The sequence below is a fragment of the Chiloscyllium plagiosum genome, unplaced genomic scaffold (assembly GCF_037043375.1).
Source record: "Chiloscyllium plagiosum isolate Xiang-an unplaced genomic scaffold, Cpla_swu_hap1 HiC_scaffold_1, whole genome shotgun sequence".
NCBI classification, from domain to species: domain Eukaryota; kingdom Metazoa; phylum Chordata; class Chondrichthyes; order Orectolobiformes; family Hemiscylliidae; genus Chiloscyllium; species Chiloscyllium plagiosum.
This window is the reverse complement of record NW_028270139.1, coordinates 32,267,320-32,294,806: the sequence shown is the minus strand read 5'-3', so window position 1 is coordinate 32,294,806 and position 27,487 is coordinate 32,267,320. Positions and strand designations below refer to the sequence as shown.

Genomic DNA, 27,487 nt, shown 5'->3' with positions numbered 1-27,487 from the left:
TTTCTGGCCCCTTCTCCATTTCTTGGGTGTCTGCAGCTATAAGAAGCCCTGTCCAGTCCAACAATTCTGACTTCTACTGCAATCCCTTTAACCAGAGTTCCTTCCTTTGACAGATCAAGCATGTGTGAACTATCACAGCTTCCTTGAGAAATCATGGAAGCGGGAAAACTTAGTCCGAGAGCCTCATCAGAGCTCACTGGAGAGTTTAATGAGTTCCAAACCAACTAATTATCTTGTTGTTTTGGTGTCAAATCCCTCTCTAAGGTTTGGACTCATCACTTCCCAGGTCTGGGTTTGACCACAAAATTCCTATCTGGGTAGATCAAAGACTTATTGTTTCACATAAACAAAAAATGTGGGAGAAACTCAGGTCCAAAGAGTCACATTGGACTCAAAACACTGACTCTGTTTCTCACTCCATAAAAAGATGGCAGAACTGCTGAGTTACTCAAGTGCTTTCTGCTTTGATTTCCAATTCCAGCATCCTAAGCACTTTGCTTTCATTTTAAGCCTTATTGTGTTCAGTTTTCTAGTGAAGCTGTGCCAGTCTGCTCCAGGATAATCTGCAAGCAGCCTGTACTAGAGGAATTTGTCTTTCCATAGCTGTGTAAAATATAACCATATACATTTCCTGACATTCCAAGTAATTGGTAAGGTACTCTGTCAGATCAGTCACTCTACAATTCATACAAACAGTAGATGTGATAAAACAAATGTTCATATTTATTACTCACAGAGTTTAGCCTCAATTTGTGAAAACAGAAAGAAATCTGAAGCAACAACACTTTACAGTAAAGAAAGGGTCAGCTGAACTATTGGGTTTATTCGCTGTCGTATTTGCTCAAATGCTGCCTTGATATAAAGGGCAGTCACTTTCTTTTTGCCTCTGAAATTCAGCTCTTTTTGTCCATCTTCACTTGTATCAAGGCTGTTTGTCGTCTGAATGCTGGTGGAACTCAAACCGAGCAAATTATTGGTGAGTAACTGCACTTGTTGACAACATCATCCATCACTTGCAGGGGTGGTAATTGGTTGGATTGAATTGACCTAGTTTTTGGGGACTAAACCTACTTGGGCAATTTCACACTTAGCTGGTTAGATCCCAGTCTCGTAGCTGTACTGGATAATGCAGAAGATAGTTCTTGAGCATGTCATAGTGATGCTGTCAGCATTTTCCAGAGACCGTAGTTTTTGCTGTGCTCAGCACCATCAATACTGTAAAGAAAATTGAACTGGTAGAAGATGATTGCAAACATGTTAGCCATATCTTTTGAACTGTGATGTGGGGCTCTCCCATCTCTGAGAATGGGGAGATTCACAAAATGTCCTCCTCCCAGTGGTTGTTTGATTGTCGACAAATCATCATGACTAGATGTGGCAGAACCCGTAGGGTTTTAATCTGACCTCCGGATTGTGGAATTGGTTAGCTCTGAGTATAGCATGTGGCATTCCTTGTTTAAAATCACACGACACCAGTTTATAGTCCAACATGTTTATTTGGAAGTACAAGCTTTCAGAGCACTGCTCCTTCATCAGGTAGCTAGTGGGGCAGGATCATAGGACACAGAATTTACATTAAAGGATCAAAGTGTCATATACCTGATGCAAGGTATTTCTTGTTTGGTTTACAAGTAGTCTGCGTTATAGCTTCACCAGGCTGGTACTCCAATTTCAGGTATGCCTGCTACTGCTCGGGGCAAGCCCTCCTGCACACTTCATTAAATCATGCTTGATGCATCTTTATGCTGAATGGTAATGGTAGAATGGGGGATATGTTGGGCTGTGATGTTGCAGATTCATAGCAATGCCTCACGGCTGGCCATTTTGGAGCAAGTGGGTCTGTTCTGGATCTAACTTTTTTAACACGTTGGGAATGTCACATCATTCAGTGGAGGGTAGCCTCAATGTGATGACAGGACGACATCTCCACGAGAACTGTGCAGCGGCCACACCACCAAAACCATCAGGAACAGATGCATCTACACCTAATAGCTTGGTGAGGATGAGGCCATTTTTTTTTTTACCTTTTTTTTGGTTCTCTCAGCATCTGTGGCAGACTCGTGTGGAGTTATGCCCTGCCAGACTTGGCGAGCTTGGTTAGTAGTGCATTCTCTGTCCTTGCCACCCTTTTCTTCAAAAGGATGTTCAAAAGGATGAAAGAGAAGTGATTAATCAGTTGGAGGAGGATTAGCATTGGTAATCCATAGGAGGCTTCTTTCCCCATTTTTGAGCTTTTGCTACAGCGGGGTTCAGAAGTAATGTTCAGGACTTATGGAACAACTCTTTCCTGACTGTATAGCATTGTCTCACCACCTCTACTGGAACAGCCGACCATTGGGATAGGTTTGGAGGCGTGTGGGATTGTTCACTGAAAGCGATGTCTTAATGTGGGCTCAGGACAGGTATTGCATCATGGCCTACAGCTCTGCTAAGGGACCAGCTGTGCTTAGGTCGTTAACCTTGGGTGAGATTGAGGGCCAGAAATAGCACCGTGGCCTGTCATTTCTGTTTCTGCCCCGAGCATGGCTATGTCAGGCTGTGTTTCTACCTGTCCATCTTCCTTCCCACCTATCCACTCCACCCTCCTCTCCAACCTATCACCTTCTCCCCACCTTCACCTACCCATTACATTCCCAGCTATTTCCCCCACATCCCCACCCCCCTCCTATTTATCTCTCAGCCCCTTTGGCCCACAAGCCTCATTCCTGATGAAGAGCTTATGCTCGAAACATCAATTCTCCTGCTGCTCAGATGCTGCTGAACCAGCTGCGCTTTTCCAGCACCGCTCTCTTAACTCTGATCTCCAGCATCTGCAGTCCTCACTTTCTTCCTGTGTGAAACATTTTCCTATTTGTATACCAGTATATGTTTGTAAAGAGGAATTCACAGAGTTGACTGGACAAGGTACATCCTGTCCACATTCCATGTCTAAGTTGATGCTGTTGTAATCAATCCAATTATTTTCATATTCATATTTTTCATTGCATTTTCGATGAAGGTGAGTAATACATGAGGCCATGTTGAAAGGGAGTTAACAGTCATCCATATTGCTGGGGATATGGAATCCCCAGCAATTAGGGCGGCACGGTAGCACAGTGGTTAGCACTGCTGCCAAAGGGGTAGCCATGGGCACGCGTATGGGCCCCAGCTATGCCTGGCTCTTTGTTGGCTACGTAGAGCAGTTGATCTTCCATAATTACACCAGCACCACTCCCCACCTCTTCCTCCGCTACATTGATGACTGCATTGGCGCCACCTCGTGCTCCCGCGAGGAGGTTGAGCAATTCATCAACATCACCAACACATTCCACCCTGACCTTAAATTTACCTGGACCATCTCTGACACCTCCCTCCCCTTCCTGGACCTCTCCATCTCCATTAATGGCGACCAACTTGACACTGACATTTTTTACAAACCCACCGACTCCCACAGCTACCTGGATTACACCTCTTCCCACCCTACCGCTTGCAAAAATGCCATCCCGTATTCCCAATTCCTCTGCCTCTGCCGTATTTGCTCCCAGGAGGACCAATTCCACCACAGAACACACCAGATGGCCTCCTTCTTTAGAGACCGCAATTTCCCTTCCCATATGGTTAAAGATGCCCTCCAACGCATCTCATCCACATCCCACACCTCCGCCCTCAGACCCCACCCCTCCAACCGTAACAAGGACAGAACGCCCCTGGTGCTCACCTTCCACCCTACCAACCTTCGCATAAACCAAATCATCCGCCGACATTTCTGCCACTCCAAAAAGACTCCACCATCAGGAATATAATTCCCTCCCCACCCCTTTCCGTCTTCCGCAAAGTCCGTTCCCTCCGTGACTACCTGGTCAGGTCCACGCCCCCTACAACCCACCCTCCCATCCTGGCACTTTCCCCTGCCACCGCAGGAACTGTAAAACCTGCACCCACACCTCCTCCCTCACCTCCATCCAAGGCCCTAAAGGAGCCTTCCACATCCATCAAAGTTTTACCTGCACATCCACTAATATCATTTATTGTATCCGTTGCTCCCGATGCGGTCTCCTCTACATTGGGGAGACTGGGCACCTCTTAGCAGAGCACTTTAGGGAGCATCTCCGGGACACCCGCACCAATCAACCACACCGCCCCGTGGCCCAACATTTCAACTCCCCCTCCCACTCTGCCGAGGACATGGAGGTCCTGGGCCTCCTTCACCGCCGCTCCCTCACCATCAGACGCCTGGAGGAAGAATGCCTCATCTTCCACCTCGGAACACTTCAACCCCAGGGCATCAATGTGGACTTCAACAGTTTCCTCATTTCCCCTTCCCCCACCTCACCCTAGTTCCAAACTTCCAGCTCAGCACTGTCCCCATGACTTGTCCGGACTTGTCCTACCTGCCTATCTCCTTTTCCACCTATCCACTCCACCCTCCCCTCCCTGACCTATCACCTTCATCCCCTCCCCCACTCACCCATTGTACTCTATGCTACTTTCTCCCCACCCCCACCCTCCTCTCGCTTATCTCTCCACACTTCAGGCTCACTGCCTTTATTCCTGATAAAGGGCTTTTGCCCGAAACGTCAATTTCGAAGCTCCTTGGATGCTGCCTGAACTGCTGTCCTCTTCCAGCACCACTAATCCAGAATCCTGCTGCCTCACAGTGCCAGAGACCTGGATTCAATTCCTACCTCAGGCAACTGTCTGTGTGGAGTTTGCATATGCTCCCTGTGTTTGTGTGGGTTTCCTCCCACAGTCCAAAAAATGTGCAGGTTAGGTGAATTGGCCATGCTAACTTGCCCATAGTGTTAGGTGTAGGGGAAAGGGTCTGGGTGGGTTTCTCTTTGGAGGATCGGTGTGGACTTGTTGGGCCGAAGGGCCTGTTTCTACACTGTAAGTAATCTAACCATAAGGCAATCAGATAACTTTATGATTATCATTACTGATGCTAGTTTTTTAATTCCAGATTTGATTAATTAATTTAACTTAAAAGTAATCCAATTAAACAACTTTTCACTTGTGGAATATTTGTTCAGGTTGTTGAGTCAGACAGTAAGTAAAGGTAACATTAAGATTAATAGAGATTGGCACATGCCTCAAATTCCTCCTTATCCTACCCCCTCCCCAAAAACAACCTAAAACAAAGAGATCTTGATCAATTGGGTCAATGGATTGTGGAGTGACCGATGGAGTTATAATTTGGATAAATGTGAGGTGTTGTGTTTTGGTAAAACAAACAAGTTACTAGTAGGTCTTACACAGTTACTAGTAGGGTCCTGGGTATGTTGTAGAACAGAGAGACCTCGGGGTTCAGGTAAACAATTCTTTGAAATCTGCGTCATAAGTTGACAGGGTGATTAAGAAGGCATTTAGTCCACTTGCCTTCACTGCACAGATCTTTGAATACAGGAGTTGGAACATCAGGATGCTGGTGAGGCCTCTTCTGGAATACTGCGTGCAGTTCTGGCTGCCCTGTTATGAGAAGGATATTACTAAACTTGGGGGGGTTCAGAAAAGATTAACCAGGATGTTGCTGGGAATGGAGGGATTGAGATATAAAAATAGACTGGAAAGGCTGGGACCTTTTTCACTGGAGCATGGGAGGTTGAGGGATGACCTTATTAGGGTTTATAAAAAATCATGACAGGCATAGATAGTGTCTTTTCCCTAAGGTGGGGAAGTTCAAAACTCGGGGGAATATATTTAAGATGAAAGGAAAAAGATTTAAAAAGGACATGAGGACCGGTTTTTTACATAGAGTATGTGGTTCATATGTGGAATGAACCGTCAGAGAAAGTGGTGGATATGGGTACAGTCACAATGATTAACAGACATTTAGATAGGTTCATGAATAGGAAAGGGTTGGAGGGATATGGGGCAAACACAGGGAGGTGGGTCTAGGTTAGTTTGGGAACATGGTCGGTGTGGTCGAGTTGTTTTGAAGGGTCTGTTTCTGAGCTCTATGACTCTATTGCCTCAAATCTCCACAGCTCTTTCACATTTGGACAATTACTGCCAGCACTACTTGTTTGTTTTATTTGTCCAACAGAGGTGGGCATTGCTGGCCTGGCCAACATTTTTTTGCCCATCATTAATTGCCTGAAGAACAGGTTCTGGAGTCACATATAGGCAGGACCACGTAAGGAGAGCAGATTTCCTTCATTAAAGGATATTAGTGAACCAGACAGGTTTTTATGACAACCAGGAATAGTCAGGCGGTTGGCATTTTGCCAGCTTTTTAAATTGAATTCAAATTTCTCCATCTGCTGTGTTTGGATTTGAACCCACATCTCTCGAATGTTAATCTGAGGCTGTGGTTTACCAAGCTTTCCTTAAAAAAAACCTCCTGAACTTGACAGAAGAGTCCTGATAATCATAACTTGTGACTAAAAAATCATATCTTTGTGCATTAACATTTTCTAGCGAAACTTCAGGAGGCAGTGTTAATTTAGACCCTACTTATGGTCACTTGTATGCCTCAGTACAGCTGCTACACTGCATACATACAAAATAAATAAAGGGTGAAGCAGTTCCAATCTGTGCCAAATGAAACATGTCCTAACCGTCAGATAAAGGTGAGGATGTTTACATGACTCATACCATAAAATGTCTTCCGTTGGCTTTTAAAATATTTGAAAAATATAGGAGACTTGTTAATTTATTTCCTGCTGTTTCTAAACAGAATGTGCTGCAATAAATTAATTAGTTGGAAATTGAAACCCCCCACAAAAAACCTGCAGCAAATCTTCCGTCACAGCAAGAACTTCCTGTTGTCATCATGGTTCTGAGGTGCAAAGGTTTTGTTTGATGACTATTAGAAGCAGTGTTTTTGGAAGTTTTTTTTCTGATACACGGTTCCTATTTTACGACAGATATCAGCTAGTGGCTCATCAGCAGAGCACCAGTATATTTTTCCATCATTTCTTGTGAGCCGCTTAGAAAGTTCACTGTAATTAAGAATTATTTTATATGGGGGAGGGAAGTAAATGTTGAAAAGCTTAGAAAACATAATGTAAACAACAGCTACAATTTTAACTACTTTTTGGGCTGAGTTTGGAACCAAAGTCTGATTAAAATAGAACTGGGATTAAAAGGGGTCAATTTGTTTTTTTTAAATCTCCTGCCTTGGGAAGATTCGCTGCTGGAGGGCTCTGAGAGCAGAAATTATAGGACGGCCCAACCTATTTCCCAATACCACGAGTGAAAATATCTTAAGTTCTTGAAATCCTAGCGGGTGAAACTCCCTGTGCAAGTTTCGAAGTGTCTTCTGAAAGACCACTGACTGCAAACACTTAAGAATAAAACCCGAATTCCAAACACAAGACTAAAGCCAAAACAGTTTGCAGGAGGGAGGCGATCTTGCTGTGGTCTGAGTACATTCACAAGGAACAGGTCGTCAATATCATCCTGTTTTGATACGATAAACTGTGCTGTCCTTGTTTCAGTCAGATTCACACTGTTATTTTCAAAACAAATCCAGATGCAAAGCTCCATTAGAGGGCAGCATCAAAACCCCAATACCTGCAGATTTATTGGTGAGAGGATGCGGCAGTTAATTATCGTCAACCGTGTTGGAGCTGAATGTTTTTAAATAAGCAAAAAACTGAGAGCTTTATTTTTGTGTACCTTCCAATGAAATGACGTGGAGGTAAGGCTCCTCTCGGTATATTAGCATCTGTTGAATGGGAATGTTTTGGTTAGCTGCAAGGCTATTTTAATCAAAAAAAAAACAAAGCAATTGGGTGAAAGCTGCGCCGCTCCACGGTTTGAAGTGGTGCAGGTTATTCGCCTCAGCGCTGTGCTAGTTGCACTGCCATGTGTGAAACTGGCTGCTAACTATCTGTTTAAACAGCTGCACGGGGAAAACGGTACTCCTTCGACTTTCAACGGCTGGTGCACTTAAGAGAGAAAAGAAAAAGACCCCGAGCTGTAGGGATTGCGGTAAGTGAGCGAGATGTAAGCCCGGAGTTTCTGTGTTTACAAACAGGTTCAGAGAGAGAGAGCTTTCTATTTCAGTTCAAGCATGCTCCTTCCTAGTGGGGTTCAGATTTTAATCTGAAAGGCAGAGACTGCTGTGGAGTCTAGATCTGACCAAGAGCAGGAGGAGAGGTGGGACCTAAGAAGGTGGTTTCGGTGGTTAATTAATGCCAAGGGGAAAATAGCCATTTATCTTTACTTACCTTTCACATCATAAGGGGCAATTACAAATGGAAACTAACGGCGGTGATACCGTGAATACAAAAATGCCAATGTTAGTGTCCGGTATATGTTTCAGTCCGGACTGCCTGGTTAAAACGTAAAATTGGTGGGAATTTTTAAAGTAAAGGATTTGTTTGAGGCACGGATTTCTTATAGTTGTATCCACTTCGAGCGTTAAACTAGATTTAAAAAAAAATAAATTGCAGAATTGTGCCAATAGAAATCTGGGACAAATTGGTAATTTTTTTAAATATTAATTTGTTTCCAATGTAATTTGCTACGTCCCTCTGCACTAAAATTACACGAGATACTAATGAACGTGAACGTGGTACACTATTCTCTCCTGTTCCAGCAGAGTTTGCAATCTATTTGTTTGTAAAAGGTTAATTTTGTCGCTAATTTCGAGAAGGAGAGCTATTCCTGCGGGAGCTCCGTTTGCCTTTGAACACTTGTACATTACTGTGGCTACAGCGCTCAGATCCTATTACCTGTCACTTAAGTCCATTTGTGACATTAATTTACACACAAAGTCTTAAAAATGTTACGGTTGATTATGTAGAATCAGAGTCATGTTTCTCTGAGGTGAAAGGGAAACGAGGGCTTGAGAAATACAGTATTATAAGAATACCCCATTTGCAAGTTCCCCTTCAAGCCATAGACCATGCTGACTTGAAGCTATGTTGCAGGTCTGTCCCTGGATCAAAATCCTGGAACCCTCTTCCTCAGGGTGCTGTGGATCTCCCTAGATCACATGGAAACAAGCAATTTGGCCCATTAAGTCCACACTGACTCTCCAAAGGGTACCCCCACCAGACTCACCCCATCCCTGTAATCCTGCATTTCCCACGGCCAATCCATCTAACCTGCACATCTTTGGACTTTGGGAGGAAACCAACACCTGGAAGGAACCTACGCAGACATGGGGAGAATGTACACCCTCCACACAGGCAGTGGCCCAAGGGAATCAAACCCTAGGTCCATGGTGCTGTGAGGCACCAGTGTTAACCACTATGCCACCTCATACACAGCCTGCAGCAGTTCAACAAGGAGGCTCAGCAACTCCTACTGAAGGACATTTAGGGCTGGGCAGTAAATGCTATCCATGACAGTGACGCCCACATCTCGTGAAGTGATAAAGTAGCTTCAGTGTGCCTCATGATGAACAATAAGACATGAATAATGTTTCTAAGGAAAAGATAAATGGGAAGCATGGTGAAAAATGAGATGATTGAAAACCTTCATCACTTCCTCACTAATCATATCTGAGTGTTGCAAGATGTGGCTTGCCCATTCATTGGTATTGATTTTTATGAATACAGTGATTTTAATTACATTGGTGTAGTGTAATGGATTTTCTGGCTATGGATTTTAATAACTTGACAACCAGGCCTTCCCTAAACTGCCATGCTGACCTCTGTACCAGATTCTCAGTTTGAAACTTCCACTGACGGAGGTTCCCCATTAATAATGGGACTAGCGTCAGTGGTACTGTGTTTTTGGTGGTACAGATGTGATGGACTGAAGGGATTCTTCTGTACTGTTTGATTCAACTTCCAATTTCACAGCAATCACCCCACACTTATATTATTCAGGCTATGTGTTCACCTGGAACTGTCCCCAATATGTATTAAGATGCAGAGGAATCACGTTTAAAAATCATTCATGGGATGAGGGCATCACTGGCTAGGCCAGCATTTATTTTCCATTCCTAACTGCCCAGAGGAAAGTTAGGAGTGAGCCACAGGTCTGGTGTCACATCTCGGCCACACCAGGTAAGGATCGAAAAATATGACCTAAAGTGACATGAGTGACCTAGATAGGTATTTCCAACAGTCAACAATGGATTGATGGCCATCATTAGACTCTTAATTCCAGATTTTTATTGAAATTAAATTCCACCATGTGCCATGTTGGGATTTGAACCCAGGCTCCTCGAATGTTAGCCAAGTTTCTGGATTAATTGTTTAGTGATTAATACCACCAGGCTGTTGCCTCCCTGGTTACTAGTTATATTCTGCTTCTTTGACTGTCCGTCCTTATTGTGGATCACTTGCTTCCAGGTCATCCCAGATGGCCTCCTACTTCAAGGACCGCAATTTCCCCTTCCATGTAGTCAACAATGCCCTCTAGTGCATCTCCTCCACTTCTTGCACCTTGGCCTTTGAACCCCACCCCTCCAACTGCAGCAAGGATAGAACTCCCCACTCCGCCTCCCCCCTTCCACCCTACTAATCTTTGGATACAATGCATTATCCTCCTCCAATTCTGCCACCTACAATCAACCCCACCACCAGAGATATATCTCCCTCCCCACCCCTATCAGCATTCCACAGATACCACTCCCTCTATGACTCCCTCATTAGGTCCACGCCCCCCACCAACCCACCTTCCACTCCCAGCAACTTCCCTTGCGCCCACACCTCCCTCCTCACCTCTGTTCTATGACCCAAAGGATCCTTCCACATCCGGCAGAGACTTTCCTGCATATCCAAACACCTTGTCTGCTGTGCCCATTGCTCCTGACGTGGTCTCCTCTACATTGGGGAGACAGGATGCTGGCTCTCAGAACATTTCAGGGAACATCTGTAGGACACTCGCTCTAAACAACCCCACCACTCTGTGGCCAACAACTTCAATTCCCCCTCTCACTCCACCAAGAGCATGCAAGTCCTGGGCCTCCTCCACCGCCAAATCCAAACCACCCAATGCCTGGAAGAAGAACGCCTCATTTTCCATCTTGGGACCCGCTAACCACATGGCATCAATGATTTCACCAGTTTCTCATCTCCCTTCCCCCCACCTTATCCCAGATGCAACCCTCCAACTCAGTACCACCCTCTTGAACTGTCCTACCTGTCCATCTTCCTTCCCACCTGTCCACTCCACCCTCCTCTCCGATCTATCACCATCACAGCCCACCTCCATCTACCTATCGCATTCCCAGCTACCTTTCGCCCCCCCCCTCCCCAAGCCCCACCATCCCTCCTATTTACCTCTCAGCCCCCTTTCCCCCATGGCCACATTCCTGATGACGGGTTAATGCCTGAAACATCGACTTTCTGCTCGTCGGATGCTGCCTGACCAGTTGTGCTTTTCCAGTGCCATACTTTTCAACTCTGATCTCCAGCATCTGCAGTCCTCACTCTCTCCTGATCACTTGCTTCCACTCTAGTTATTGTATTCTGAGATGGCTGAGAGGCCCAAATGTAATCTGCTGACCCTGCCCAAGTTGGTCACAGGTCAGGGACTCCCACGGGTTGTGGGGGCAGAGGAGAATGTTTGATCTCCTTGGTGATGCTTTGGGAGTATCCTTAAAGCAATTCCTCTGTCCCCCTGGGAGTGGCCCGCCATGATAGAGTTTCAGATAGAGCATTGTTTCAGGAGCCTGGTGTCATGCATACAAAGATATCACGGAGCTGGTTTTGAGTAATTAAGGGCCAGTTATCAGTAAAACAGCCCCAAGTTGGTGTTGGTTTTCCTGACTATTCATAAACCCTCAGAGCTGTTGATCACAAATCGGATGGTTCCATATTTCTGCTGTTGTTTGTAGCCAGAGATTTGCTGTCCAGATATGTCACATGCCACCCTCACACCTCCACTGTAGTTCATCTGGCATCAGTTATCTAGCTTAGCTGTTCTTCCTTCTGCTGCTCTCTACTTTGCCTCTGGGAAAAAATCTCTTTATTTTAGAAAAACAAGATTAGATGCTGTTTCTTCCTATTCTACTCAAACGCAAAAAAGAATTTCTTCCTTCTTTGTTTTTGGATGTTAAATACTCATCTGGACTGATGCAAGCTCGAGCAGAGGTGATTATATTCTGCAATGAATCAAATTGAAAGGGGCTTTTTTATTATTCACTTAAATAAAAACCAAATAATGCAAACAGATGGAATGCTGGAGAAACTTAGTAGGTTTGGCAGGATCTGTGAAGGGAAATATTTCTGTTTGTTTCCTTTTCTTTTAATAGTTAAAGTTAAAGTTCAACACTTCCCCCATTGTGCAGCAATCCAATTTAACTACTGCTGCTAGCAGGTTTGTCAGGTATTGTAATTTCCAGGTCATCTTGATTGTGTGTACAATATACCTTAGTCATTTGAGCAAGGCACAATAGGTTTGCATCATAATGGGAAGCCCTGACCTCTTTCATATCGACTCATTGATCAAGAATGTTGAAATGTCCTTTATATAATTCGGTGTGGTTTGAAATATGATAAAGACATTGGGATCATTTAAATGCCTAGGTGTATCTATGTTTGTATCAGTGCACTGTATCAGAACTGTAAATACACAGACATTGTCTTCACTTTGAAAAGCCCCAAAAGCTACAGTAAATAAACCTACAGCTCCCGAGGATGAAAAGCAAAGATTATATAAAGGTGGGTAAATTCATAGTAAAGAAGTGAAGTGTCTTAAAGCTGCATGACCACTTTTATCTGCTGCTGTTTGAACACCTTAATCTAAAAGTCCATCCCGTAGAGGACTATAGCATCAAAATAATATTGGATTAACCTTTTTGCTTTGCTAGGAAAAAGTAGTAATTATAAGTCTGCATGTACTTACTGTGCAGTTCTAGTGAGTTTTTTTTAAGAAAAATTATAAGGATTATATGGTTAACAAGAACAATCAGAATTTACCTAGATGGAATCAGATAATGTTTCCTAGAAGATCATTAAGAGATTATGTGTGTCTTTATTGTGACTGTTCTAAAGTATTGGGCCTAAATGACTGAAATTTCTGTCAGTGATGCTGGAAAAGCAGGGTGTGCACAATTCACAGGTTGAGTCAGAAAATTAGTGAGTATGGAGGGTTATAAATGTAAACAAGCTTCTAGAGGTGAGGAGGGGGAGCATGGTTGGGGGTGGTGGTGTTGGTCATGGTGGGAATGGGGTATTCAATAGCAAAGTTACACCAATGCAGATCAGCTAAGAAAGATGTGGTGAATATAATAATGTGAGAAAATTCTATTACAACTAGTCAACAAAACAGAGATAATGGGTGGAGGATGCCATGATAACACTGTCTGTATCTGAAGGAGAAAATGAAAGGTTAATGTATTGATGGTCAGTGACTGGATTGATGAGATTCAAACAAGGGAGTGTAGACCTGTAAACAGTAACATACTGAGAAACAGGAGGCGAAAGATAAGGCCATAAATAGGCTGAAAATATCAAAGCTCAGCATTTTGAAGAGGAGGTATTGTCAGGGAAAAGAGAAAACAACAGAGCCACATTGAAGGGAATAATTAATTTATGTAATCAGATATGGGGCTGGACAGAGTAATGGTGTGGTTAAGATAGCAATTATATTTGTCTGTATATGTGTTTAGATGCTGAAATTGTTGATGGTTTTTGAGGCATTTGGCTAAGTGCAAATCCACGTGCCTGCTTAAATGTGAATAAGTTAAATTAACATTAGCAGATGATTGCTATTATGTTGGGCACAGTGTTTGCTCCAACTCACTTCCTCTGCTGCGATCTGAACAAAATATTGAATAAAAGTACATGGAAGCCAAAAAATATGGCAATTTAGCATAATACAGGGATGGCATGGTGGCTCAGTGGTTAGCACTTAGAGCGCCAGGGACTCTGGTTCGATTCCAGCCTCAGGCGACTGTCTATGTGGAGTTTGCACATTCTCCCCGTGTCTACGTGGGTGTGCTCTGATTCCCTCCCACAAACCAAAGATGTGCAGGTTAGATGAAGTGGCCATGCTAAATTGCCCATCGTGTTCAGGGATGTGTAGGTTAGGTGCATTAATCAGGGGTAAATGTAGAGTAAAGGGGAATGGGTTTGGGTGGGATACTCTTTGGAAAATCAGTGTGAACTTGTTGGGCCTAAGGGCCTGTTTCCACACGGTAGGAACTCTGTGATTGTAATACCACAGAATGTTTGCTTTATTTGATAAAGGAATGTTGAAATGGTGCCTTCAATTAAATAAGTGACCTAGTTTGTATTTAATGTTGCACACATGAAAAAGCAATTTAAATTATGACTCTTGAAAACATTTAACATATATTGTGTGTGAGCGCCATAAAGTGCAAAACTAGAAGGGACACGAGCAATGAGAGAATGACAAGATTCTTCTGCCTTCTTTCCTGCTAGAATGTGACTGGAATGGAAATCGAAAACCAAAGAAGCCTATCCACGGATGGAAAAGAAGCTTTTGAAAGACAGATTAAGATTTTAGAAAACCAAAAAAAGGAGGTATGTTCAAATTTGAAATTGTTGCACTCCAGTCTCTGATTAGAATGACAACTTACATTTGTGTGTTATCTTTAAGTGGGATGCTGGCCTTTATTGCAGAGGCCTGGAGTATAAAAACGGTCAGGTCTTGTTACAGCTGTAGAGAGCATTGGTGGGACCAAACAAGAAACATTGTAAACAGTTTTGGTCTCCCTATTTAAGAAGGGGCATACTTATATTTTGGTCCAAAAGCCTTAATGATTAGGCAGAGTGGCAGCAGAGAAAATAAGTAAATGTTGCATTCGGGGTCCCTCTACCTTTTGGGAAGTCCTACCCGATTTGCCCAAAGATCAGTGAGTTGCGAGTCAACCTGTTCAGTCACCTGATAATCCACGACACAAACTCTGCATTTCTCAGTAGATGGCATCTTCAAATCAAAGAACAGCAGATGAGAACAACTTGTACTGATGACAGCTCAGAGAATTTTCCTTGCCTTGAAAGGGTTGCTTTATGAAGCCGAGTTGAGCAAGTCGGCCTATACATATTGGAAATCACAAGAATGCGGTGTTCTTGTGAAATAGTAAAAAGGAAGGTCTATTACAGAGTGGAATGCAGGACTAATTAAATGCCAAAAGGGATGACATTGCAAGACAAAAGGAGATGGTAATATGACCAGTCAAGAAACAAAAGATAGGTTTTGAGGAGCTGTCAATGTCAAAGTTGTCATTTCAGTTACCATCATTTGCCAGCTGAAAAAATTGGAGACAGTGTTTAAAATCTGAAATTGTCAAACTCAGTTGGGAAGGCTGCAGAATGCAGAATTGATGAATGAGAGGCTGGGCTGACTACTTCAGAGCCTACCTACTGTTCGTGGTCTGGGGATTAGCTCAGGGTGGGTGGGAACGTGGTGGGCAAGTCACCTAGCCCATTTTTTGTACCTACCCACAAAAACCGTGCATGTTATATCTAGCCAATTGTTTTCAAAACTTCTTTTGAACTTAATCTGATCAGCAAAGGAAGGCAAGGTCTAAGTGGGGTTACAGCAGAGGATTAAGCTATGGTGACTGAAAGATTTGGGATATATTTGTGGATTGTACAATGATGTTCATCCAATTAATCACCAAATGTGTGTTTGATTTTTTCCCAATGGACACCATCTTACATCTTAGTTAGTGACATTTCTTATGCGGATAGTGCATGTACTTAAAATTATTCTTGCTAATACAGAAATCCGAAAGATTGTTAAAACACAGTATGTTGTCTAAACTAAATCATGCTTGTTTTATTTTGAATGCTGATGTATATCATAATGTAATGTTAGATTATTCTCGGTCACCCCATAGTGAGTTCATCAATATCTCGAATTCAGTATAATACATTTGATGAAGTACAAGTAAATCACTATTTCTCCTGGAAGGAGTGTTTGTGGTCCTGGACGATGGAAAGTAAACAGGAAAAAGGACAGATCTGGTATCTCCAGTGCTTGCACAGAAAGGTGTCATGGGAAAGAGTGGAGGTGTTGGGACTGATTTAGAGAGTGGATAAAGATAGTATGGTGGAAGGAGTCCCATCAGAATTCTGGAGGGTGGAGGGAAGTGAAGAAAACAAATGATGGTGGCACATCCTGAAATTACCCTCCTAAAGTGGTTGTGTTTTTTTAAATATTCTTTCCCAAGTCAGTGGACATTGTATTTAGGGCTCAGTTCTTTCCAAGCTGTAATATTTTAAGAAATCATAACATTTAGGCTGTGCAGGACCATTTGGATACAAAACTGGCTCAAAGGTAGAAGCCATGGTGGTGGTAGAGGGTTGTTTTTCAGACTGGAGGCCTGTGACCAGTGGAGTGCCACAACGATTGGTGCTGGGTCCATTACTTTTTGTCATTTATATAAATGATTTGGATGTGAGCATAATAGGTACAGTTAGTAAGTTTGCAGATAACACCAAAATTGGAGGTGTAGTGGACTGCAAAGAAGGTTACCTCAGTTTACAATGGGACTTTGATCAGATGGGCAATGGGCTGAGGAGTGGCTGATGGAGTTTAATTTAGATAAATGTGAAGTGCTGCATTTTGTGAAAGCAAATCTGAGGAGGACTTAATGGTAAGGTCCTAGAGAGTATTGCTAAACAAAGAGACCTTGGACTGCTGGTTCATGGCTCCTTGAAAGTAGAGTTGCAGGTAGACAGCATACCAAACACCTCCTTCACTATCCTTTCCTTTATTGGTCAGAGTATTGAGTACAGGAGTTGGGAGGTCATGTTGCGGCTATACAGGACATTGTTCGGCCACTTTTTGAATATTACGAGCAATTCTGGTCTCCTTCCTATTGGAAAGATGTTGTGAAACTTGAAAGGGTTCAGAAAAGATTTGCAAGGATGTTGCCAGGATTGGAGGATTTGAGCTATAGGGAGAGGTTGAACAGGCTGAGGCTGTTTTCCCTGCATCATTGGAGGCTGAGAGGTAACCTTATAGAAGTTTATGAAATCATGAGGGGCATGGATAGGATAAATAGACAAAGTCTCTTGCCTGGAGTGGGGGAGTTCAGAATTATAGATTTGGGTGAGAGGGGAAAGACTGGGATCTAAGTGGTAACTTTTTCATGCAGAAGGTGTTGCATGTATGGAATGAGCTGCCAGAAGATGTGGTGGAGACTAGTAGAATTGCAACATTTAAAAGGCATCTGGATGGGTGTATGAATAGGGAGGGTTTGGAGGGATGTGGGCCAGGTGCTAGCAGGTAGAATTAGGTTGGGTTGGGATATCTCGTTGGTTTGGACGAGTTGGACCGAAGGGTCTGTTTCATGTGCTGTACTCCATATCTCTATGACTCTGATTCTAAATGTCTCTTTCTATTGAAATTATTGTCCTGTCAGCTCTTGAAGATAAATAAACAATGGGACCAGGAGTTCAGGAACATGAAGGCAGTGTATGAGCAGAAGGTAAAACACTACGTCTCTTCGGCATTTTATTTCTTTGTTAGTGACATTCCTTGTGTGGATGGTGCAGGTACTTAAAACTAAACTTGCTGATATAGAAATACTAAAGATTGTTGAAACATAGTATGTTGCCTAAACTAAATCATGCTTGGTTTTATTTGGAATGCTGGGATGTAAAATGTGTTTTATTAATTTCATACCAAGTCCTTAATAGTAGCAACGTAAATGCCCCTTTTGAAGTAATTGTATGTATCAGAATGTGATGTGAGACCATTCTTGCACACCCCCTAGTGAGTTCATCAAGAATTACATCTTCCCAGAACCAGCAATGAATTATTTGAACACCACTTGAGTTGGAAATGAAGTTCAGTGCTTGTAATGTAGAAAGGTTGAAAGAATAACAACTTACGAATTTGACATACAATATGAGAACAGAAGGAGACCATTTGACCCTTCAAACCTGCTGCACCATTCAATAAGGTCACAGCTGATTTGTTTGTGTCTCAAATTCCACATTCATATCTACCCCCAATCATCTTTGGCTCTTGGTTAAGGGTATCAGTTTACTTCTGCCTTAAATAAACAGGCTGCACCATTTCCATGGCAGAGATTCCAAAGTTGCACAGCCTTCTGAGAAAACAAATACTCCATATCTCTGCCCTAAAGAGGGGATTCCTAATTTTAAATCAGCGCCCCTTGGTTCTGGACTCTCAGCATCCTCTCCATGCTGATCTTAACAAGACCGTTCAGGGTCATATACATTTCAATCAAGCCACCCCTCACACTTCTAAACTCTAGTGAAACAAGCCCAGTCTGTCCATTCTTTCTTCATAAGACAACCCACTCATTTGAGGTGTCAATCAAGTAAACTTCATCTGAGCACCTCTGTTGCATTTACATCCGTACAAACCTAAAAATGAAATGGAATGTATTACAGTTCTCAAAATGGAGAGTTTAGGTCCAGCTTTGGATTCTTGATTCTTTATGAATCACAAAATGTCCCTGCTTGCGCTTATCACCTGTGTGGCCTCAGACTTCTGTGTTTGAGTTAATTGAAACATTCATCACTCCCAAATCCATAATGAATTCTTCACTGGCTTTCATTTTCTACAGCTGAAAGAAAAGTTCACCACTTACCAACACTCCCTGAGTGACCTAGAGAAGGAGCTGGATGAGAAGCAGAGGGATTTTGATAAGAAGTTGCTGCTTGCCAAAGCAAAACTTGAAACAGCAGAAGTATGCTTTTTACTAATATTGGCTTGAAAATAATTAAGATTTAATTATAAAGGAACAAGTAGATTTATTGGAAACCTTGTATTCCATGTGATTCATAAGCTACAACTGTTTCAAAGTTAATATTATGTTCAGCTACATAAATGTACCATTTGAATATATGTATCCTGAAAATCCAGTCTTCCTGTTAGTTACATTGTGTTTTTTCTCTTTTTATCCCTCCCCATTTTGGTAAAAGGAACAAAAGCAGACACTAAATGCAAAATTGCTTGAGGCTGAAGAAGAAAATAAACATTTGAAAGAATGCCACTCCTCAATAACCAAACAAAAAGGATATTATGAACATGAAATTGCTCGTCTCAATAAGGTCAGTACAGTTTCAACTCTGTTCTGTTAAACTGCGCGGTCATCTATTGCCTAGTGCAGCAGTGTCTCACCTCTAAGCCTGCTTCTCATGTTCATGACCACAAAATCGTTTGCAGGATTTTTAAAATTCCATTTTCTCTACTGTCATGTCCTCAAGGTGCTGAAGCACAGGTTTATGGGCACCACCTCTCTGTGTCAGTAAAACCTAATTGCAGAGGGTTAGCCCATTTGTTTTCAATAGGTAGCATAATGAAAAACGGGGTTGGCCTCACTAATAATCTTCAAAATGTTACCATTTGGAAATTGCCTCTGCCTAGCTTCTTCATGTTCTTTTTAGTCAACACACATTCTGGTCAACTGCTGTCGAGTGCTGCACTGCATTTGGTCTTATGGTGTGTGAAGTATGAAAGTTTTGGGCATTCATACAAAGTTCCGGGGCTCAAGTCTTTCTCTATTGATCATGCTCATTATCAAGATGAAAGCAGGCATTAAACGGTTGGTGTAATGTCAGAATCTATTCATGTTTGAATGAACTAGATTTTGAAAGGTGAGCCAGTGCATGTGTGCATGCATATTATGTGTACATATTGTGCAATGTGTTATACTATCTCTTTAATTCCTCCCTGTAATGTCAAATTGTATTCCTGATCTCCTCTAGACCATGCTTGGGAAGACTTTCAAGGAAATTCAAAGGATTGGTTAACCTGCCCCTCATTGTGTTTTCATAGTCCTTTTATTATCAGTAAGACTCAAGGAACACTTTGTCCCACCTTGTAGATTTGAGAAATAGTATTCGTCACAGGAGGCCTATAGGTAGAAAATAGTGAGGCAAAAAGAAAACAGACATGTTTTTGTTAAATGGTTTAAAGTCAGAAACCACAATGTTTTGTTAATAGAGAAAAAATGGCAAAAGAGAATTAAAAATAATTTTCATTCCATTTGGAACTGATAACCACCCAAAACTAGGAAACAGGTGTGCTATCTACTACCGGATTATGTCCACCAGTTGATATTCAATTATCAGTCTCCCACTGTTTCACACAGCACTGAAATCTATGAAGGAGACCTTCAGTACTGGAAGATTTATTGTTAAATTTCTGAATACATGGAATATATTTATGTGCAAGTCCTTGACTCTCTCAGAGCTGCAGTGAGAGTTGCTTTCTTGCAGTAACAGATTAAAAGTAGACTGTGCTGTGACAACTTCGGAATGAACCGCAATGCATATTTTGTTTGCTTCCCACTGAGTTTTGCAAATGAAATTGAATTTATATATGTAGCAACAATTAGATTTTAACCCTCATTGCCAAAGCCAGTAAATTATTAGTGTGAAACATTTCAAGAATGTGAGGTGATAAAGAGCAGGGTGAAATTAAAACAAAATGCTGGAAATAGGGAAAGCCTGACAATATCTGAAGATGGAAAAAACAGGTACTGTTCAGATGTAGACCCATCATTGTAACTGAAAAATACAAGCACAAAAACACAGATATCTTCCCACTTTTTTAAATGCTATTTTGCCAGTGACATTTTTTTTCCCCTAATGGCCAAATCTGAATTTGCAGAATATTCAGTTAGAGTTCAGGTAGTTTGGTTGGATTTGTGTGTTTGTAAATGTTGCTGAGATTCAGAATGGTTTTCCCCCTTGATTGTTAGGAGATATTGCTATTTGGCTGCTGATTTCACCAATGACTCGATTGGTGGAATTATCCCCTCTCCAAGAGAGGGCAAGAAGGGGAAATGATTGGGAAAATCTGCTGTGGCGAGAAACACAACAATTCTCAGTGTCTCTGGCTAAGAAGGTCAGAGGGCAAGTCTCTCAACTCCCCAGTAATTAAGGCCCTTATATGGTCAATTAGTATTAGGGCCTCAACTTGCCACCTTCCCAATCACCTGCTTCCCCAGTGGATGTGAAAGGTAGTTACTTTCCCAAATAGGAAATCATGGGGTGGGGGCTCCTCCAGTTGCCCTAATTGGGGTAATCAAAGATGCAGATGGGGAGCAAAATGGCAGCCTCTGAAATGGCAGCCACCCCACTTCCCTTGCATTTTGACCTCCTCCTCAACACAAGCCCCCAACTCACATCTCAAAAAAAAAAGAGGAAAAAAAGCCTTATATTCTAGTCACTGGATCTCCTAACCATGAATGAGTGTCTTTAATTTGTGTTTAAAAAATTTAATATTCCTGTTTTTGGTGATAAGTTTTTGATAGAAATGAATGGAGGTGTATCTAACTTCCTTCTCTGTCAACAGAAATTATCCCAGGACATTTCTCCAGCGTTGACTGTTTCTTGGCTCAGACTTTGCGAACTCTGATCTTCCCAAATGGAATCTCTAACATTTCATGTCTTTTGTATTCCCGATTCTAATCTAGAACTTCAGAGCGAGTGCATTGCACTTCATTTTCTTTGCCCATCCATGTCAGTAAAGTGATGTGTTTTTTCAGAGATGTGTGACGGATACGATTTTACTTGCCCCACTGGCTGTGGTTTTTTGATGGGGTGGTGGCCACATCAAATATGTTGGGTGGCAAACTCACCAACTTCCCACCCCTCCCAGAGATCAAGCCCACAATACATTTGTTCTTGTAGACCTTTCCAAACCGACCCCGCTATCAGCCCTCATTTTTTAGCTCCAAAGGTGGGAAGGAATTGGGGGCACGTCATTCATGTGTGCACTGCTCACATCAGGGTCACCCCCACAAGATGCTGAACCCTCTCTGATTGACCAGCAGCTTCTGCCCTTGCTCAGATCCATGCCCTTGCTCACCGGTCAGTTCTTAATGAGCTGACTGGCAAGTGATACAGTGAGTTGCCTCAACAGTAGGGAGTTAACAACTAATGTGCTTGGCCCACACTTGGGTTGCAATTTTCTGACAAATTTTCAAAATTTCTTCTTCATAAACAAAACTATGGAGCTTTACCTCACCATTGCTTGGTAAAAGGAAACATTAAAATGGCATTCTTATCTCAAAGGAGTCCAGGCGGTGATACGTAAGCTCAGCAGACTGGAATTCCAAAATGCTTCACCAGACAGTGGGAGGATGTCAGGCTGGACTCCTTTTTTTTTCAAAAACGTAGTCTCCATTATTGTGACACAATGGAAAGAGATTGTTAGTCTCAGGTGTTTAAAATTAATTTTGTTTCAGGCTCTGTCTGATGCTTTAAGAAAGCAGAATGTTCCTTGCATGTCTCACGGTTTTGATAATGCAGAAATAATGAGAAAGTCTCATCCTGAAGAACTGACAACACAAATTGAGATCCTAAAGCAACAGGTAATATCCAATATGTTGAATGCTTTTCATGGAATTATAACTTGATGTAGCGTATGATGTTTAGATAACCCTGCTTATTGCTTCATTTATATTTATGTCCTGAGTTTAAGTTTAAAAAAAAAACCTTATCCTTCTTATTAACTCTCTATATGGTCTTGCCCCTTTAAAATCTAGAGGCCCAACAATCTTAATCTGATCTCTGTGCATTCCAAATTTTAATCTCCTTCAGCCCCTATATAATGTAGCCCTCTTGTGTTATTTCTTCTGTAGATAATCAAGAATATTGGCCAGAATTGGTTCTTCCAAATTATATCGATGAGCTCTTAAAATGTTTGGGATTCTGTTAAAGGTGCAGATATTTGAAGAAGACTTTCAGAAAGAACGGTGTGACCGGGAAAGAATGAATGAAGAGAAAGAAGAATTGAAGAAAAACATTGAGCACCTACAATCAAAACTTACTCTTCTTAACACACGGGTATTAATATAGAAGCTGTCTTTCTATGCTGCTAATTTACTGAATAATTGTTTCATGTTCCAACCACTTGTTTGATTAATGGCCAGACGTAACTTAGGGCACCCTTTATTTTTTGTCACAGCTTAAGACTTATGAGGAAGACTTTATCAAGGAAAGGAAAGAAAAGGACTTACTGGGAAAAAAGCTGAAAAAACAGGTATGAGACCATAATATTAAAATGGTTTCGTGTGATGCCCTTGAAAATACCACCTAATGAAACAAGTAAAAATTAAGAATTGGTTAAATGGATCTTGATTTAATATAAACTTTGTGCAATTAATTATTCTCTTCTTGGAAAAAAATACCCGAAGGTTATTACCAACATCTTCAATACAACTCAGCTAGCTGCGAGACAAATGAACCTTTACGTCTAGTTGACAGGCTGTACTGAGTGAAGCATTTACAGCTGAGTCTATGTCCACTAAGCATAGACATCCCATCAAAATCATCTAATAGTACCCTGATTGAATGTATTCATCAAGTAACCTTTACTATCTATTAATCTAGTCATATGATAGTATGATAGAAAAAGCAACGTATAATGATTTTAAAAAAACTTTACTCCGTTTGCCGTGGATTTAAGTTTCTCTGGTTCAACCATCTATTATTCTTTGGGGAGGAAGTTGTTCTGAAACTGAACCATATAGCCCAGCTAAGTTCCATCTTTTTACTCTGGTCTTTGCTGAATGCAGAGTTCGAAGCAACTTCTGGTGGTTCCAATTAGAACCAATCAGCTTAACATTAGCAAGAGAAGAAATCATTGTGTATTCCAAATCCTAATAAAGAGAGGCCTGTGTTGAATGAGTGAGAGTAATGTAAGGATCTGGCCAGCCATGATGTCATTGCATGGTCAAATCTCTTGACTACTCAGTTTAACTGATAATCAACGTTTTCAGTGAGGTTTAGGAGGCATTACAGATATATCTAGAACATGTCTCCCAGCATGAGTCACTGCCTTTACGAAACTGTAAAAATATTTGATTTCAGTTGTTTCTCAGATAGGGCACATACTTATCTATATTTTTCATATGTAAAACTACTTCTGCATATATGAGGTAATTTTAACAGATCTTGAAGTTCTACAGATGATAAAGATTACTGTACCATTAACTTTTGTCATTCATTTGTGACCTTTGACAACTTCTGCAGATAAAATAACTTGGATGGTTCAACTGAAACTGAGTCCCTGATGCTGTTATAGTCAGCAATGCCTGAAAATCCTCTGTCACTGCTGTCCATTAGGACACATACATACAAAGCAAGAGGAATTACTTTGTAATCAGAAAGCCATCTTAAAGAAGTGAGTCTTGGGCTATGTGACAGACATCATTAAAACCTCAGGGTGCCTTCATGCACTTGTTCAGTCTTTATCTGCTCCTGAAATAATATGATGGTCAGTGCCTTTGTAAGACAATGTTTACAACAGTAAAGAGAGGGATAGGCTAGAATTTCAAACAATGGCTTTTAGTTTTTCAATGAATTAACCCAGAATGGGAAAATGTCTTCTAGACATTCAGCTGCATTTTTCAGAATAGCGAACATTCAAATGTGAAAAGATTGGTATTGTGCTAAATGCTATTTGGATTTGAACAGCACAGAAACTTCCTTTTGGCTTGTTGATTTATTTGGGTATTTATTAATTCCCAAATTCAAACTCCTAGCTATTACTGAAACTTAGGGGGTACATTTTGACTTTATTTAAAACTGGTCATGGAGAATTGATAGTGTGCTTTACATTACTCCTACATTTTATTTCCACTGGCTTCATGGGTGCAGCTGTGTGCACCTGGGGTTGGCAGGGAGGATGTCTAATTAGCTGGGCAGGGGACAGAACTGATGCCTGCCTTTTTCTGCTTGGAATTAAGTTTGGTATAGGAAACCCAACCGAGTACCACTCTTCTGTCCTTCCCTGTAATGCTCCACACAACTCCATATCCCTCTGCTTGCAGCCCCCAAGCCTGGACACTTACCTGTCAGATCAGTCGCTAACTTAAATGCAGTTAACTAGGTGTGCTAAGTCTAGTGCTGAAAATGTGTTGCTGGAAAAGGAATCCTGAAGAAGGGCTCATGCCCGAAATGTCGATTCTCCTGCTCCTTGGATGCCGCCTGACCTGCTGTGCTTTTCCAGCAACACATTTTCAGCTCTGATCTCCAGCATCTGCAGTCCTCACTTTCTCCTTTGTGCTAAGTCGAGTAAACAGTACCAAAGGGCCAATCTGGATTATATGTTAGTTGAGAGGAGAGAGATTTCAAAAAGACATGAAGGGCAAATGTTTTACACAGAGAGCGGTTCGAGTGTGGAATGAGCTTCCTGAGAGTGTGGTGGATGCAGGCACTGTTACAACAAAATGCAGCTAAATGTCGAGAAGACCTATTCCCATTCCAGGTTAATTCATTGAAAAATTAAATGCCAATTGTTTGAAGTTCTAACCTACACAACTCTTTACTGTTGTAAATGTTATCTTATAAAACCTCTTACTTAGATACGTACGTGAACAGGAAAGGTTTGGGCGTTTGTGAACCAGGAGCAGGCAGATGGGACGAGTTTAGTTTGGAATTATGTTCAACGTGGACTTGATGAACCGAAGGGTCTGTTTCTGTTCTGTATAACTCTGTTGGAAGTGACATCTTTACCAGTGGGCTTGATAAATGGTTAGTGCCTATGATGAGGCTGGACTGTGTAAATTAGACGGATTATTATGTAAACATGTGGAGAATGATTATCTCCTCCCAGGAGGTGGAGAGAAAAGTGCTGAGAAAGGCAAATATTTGGGTGAGTTGGCTCTGGAGAGATACTTTTCTCATTTTTATTAAGTTGGAGGCCCAATTAGGAATTTTCTTACTGCCGATGAGGGGTCTTGTGTGGTCAGTTAAGGACCACCATTCACTACTAGCCCAAATGAGAAATGATCTCAATGAAGCCTATAAAATGCACAAAGGGAATGATGGGACAGATGCATGTAAGATGTTTCTCCTGGTTGAGTCATCAGGAACCAGGGAGCACAGCTTCACAATAAGGGGCATGTGACTTAGGATCAAGGTGAGCAGAATTTTGTTTCACTGAAATTGTGAATTGTTGTAGTTCAGTATGTCGGAAGATTGTGGAAAATAACTCATTGGGTACGTTTTAAAGTAGTGGTTGAAAGATTTCTAAATGCTGGTTGTAAAGGATATGAGGATCATGAGGAAGAAGGGCATCGAAGTGGATGATCAGTCTCTGGGAGCTAAACTGGTATAATCTGCTCTTGGAAAAGAGATGATCCCAGGGGAAGGACAGGGAAGACTAACCTATCAAGTGGTGTCAAGAGGAGCATCAATGCTCCTTCTATTTCCACATCATGGCCCCACCAAAAAAAGAATTGCGAAGGAAACTGCACCCTTATATTTTTAGGAGTGGCATGTAAAGAACCTTTTAAGACTACCAAAGCTTTAGTTTTGGCCTTGACTGGCCCTTACTGAAGGAGCAGCCAGCCTAAAGCCCAGGAGCAAGGTCAAGAGTCTGCACCTGACCCTGAGTGTGGTAAAACCCCACTCTCACCACAAACAGAAATTATTATTAGACTATACATCAGAATCATAAGGAATAGGAATAGGAGAAGCCTACTTGGCCTTCCTCACTTTTAATAAGATCACGCCTGATCTGAGTTCAGCATGAACTCAACTCTGATATTTTTCACTTTTATTTGTTATTTAAATTTGTCTCCAAACTTAGTATCTTATTTTCTAATTCAGAGGAAATATGAATGGAGGAATTCTTTTGATTTTTTTTTTCTTAAAAAGATAAAACAAAAATAAAGTAGAAAAGAAAGATAATGGACTCTTCTAGCACTGAATGAGATCATTTGGCTTTTTATGAATGTGCCAGTTCTTCGAAAGGGCTGTTCAATTTAGCCCACAACCAGGTTTTTCCTCAATAGTTCTGCCAACAATATAGGTTTGCCTAGAACATAAAAGATAAGAATCCCTGGTATCATCCTAGAAAGCCCCCTGTTTACTATCTCCTGGCATCTGTTGTGATGCTTGAACTCCAGCAGAAACCTAGTTAATAACCTGTTGAGGTTTACTGTTTTAAGGGGATCACGGGTTATGGGAGAAGGCAGGAGAATGGGGTTTGGAAACCCATCAGGCATGATCAAATGGCAAATTAGACTCAATGGGCTAAATGGTCTAATTCTGCTCCTATATCTTGTGGTCTAACATGGCTCACTTGGCTTTTATTTTCAATGCTCCTACTTACAAATCCCAAGTATCCAGCACACTACTGTTTCAATTTGCCATGTCAGGATTCGTGAGTGTTGTTTTTGAAACTTTGAAATAAACTGCTGCAAGGACAATTAAAGGTTTGAAATGTTTGTGAGGGATTCAAATGCAGCCTTGCTATTAACCTGAATTAAGTTGGAAGCAAGCTGTTCAAAGGCATTGCTGATTGGCTGGGCTGATGGAAAAATTCACACTGTTCAGAAGTGCTGGGATGGTAATAGAAGATAAAAGGAGTGAAGGCATATTTCAAGTCAATGGCATAAAATTTGCAAGAACCCATTCTGACAGTCTCAAAATAAATAATTTGACTTTTTGTACATTTATCTCAGGCTACAGGCATTCCGCAGTCACCTGCAACCCCTTACCCACCTCTGGCGTATGCACCTTGTGCACCATACATTAACTATGGACATCCCTATGGAATCCCTGTCCACTATCCAGGCCCTGCATTCATGATGCCTCAGACAGAGAGTAGAGGTTATCAGCAGCATCCCATGGTGAGTAATTCTTTGGTCAGTGCCGAACACTGAAATACTAAATATACACCAAGC

The 27,487-nt window shown here is 41.8% G+C and overlaps 1 protein-coding gene across 7 annotated transcripts in view; it reads left to right on the top strand.

Annotated features, from left to right (window-relative positions):
• Nucleotides 1–27,487, top strand: part of LOC122553066 (TNFAIP3-interacting protein 1-like) — a 62,635-nt gene that overhangs the window by 26,650 nt on the left and 8,498 nt on the right. For 2 of the 7 annotated variants that reach the window (XM_043696547.2, XM_087985786.1), the window contains 8 exons: nt 14,274–14,375; nt 17,228–17,293; nt 18,404–18,526; nt 18,762–18,890; nt 22,037–22,162; nt 22,512–22,637; nt 22,759–22,833; nt 27,266–27,433. In XM_043696547.2, the coding sequence (XP_043552482.2) occupies nt 14,274–14,375; nt 17,228–17,293; nt 18,404–18,526; nt 18,762–18,890; nt 22,037–22,162; nt 22,512–22,637; nt 22,759–22,833; nt 27,266–27,433 (915 nt within the window). The other 5 variants (XM_043696564.2, XM_043696574.2, XM_087985785.1 and 2 more) reach the window with 5 other exon arrangements.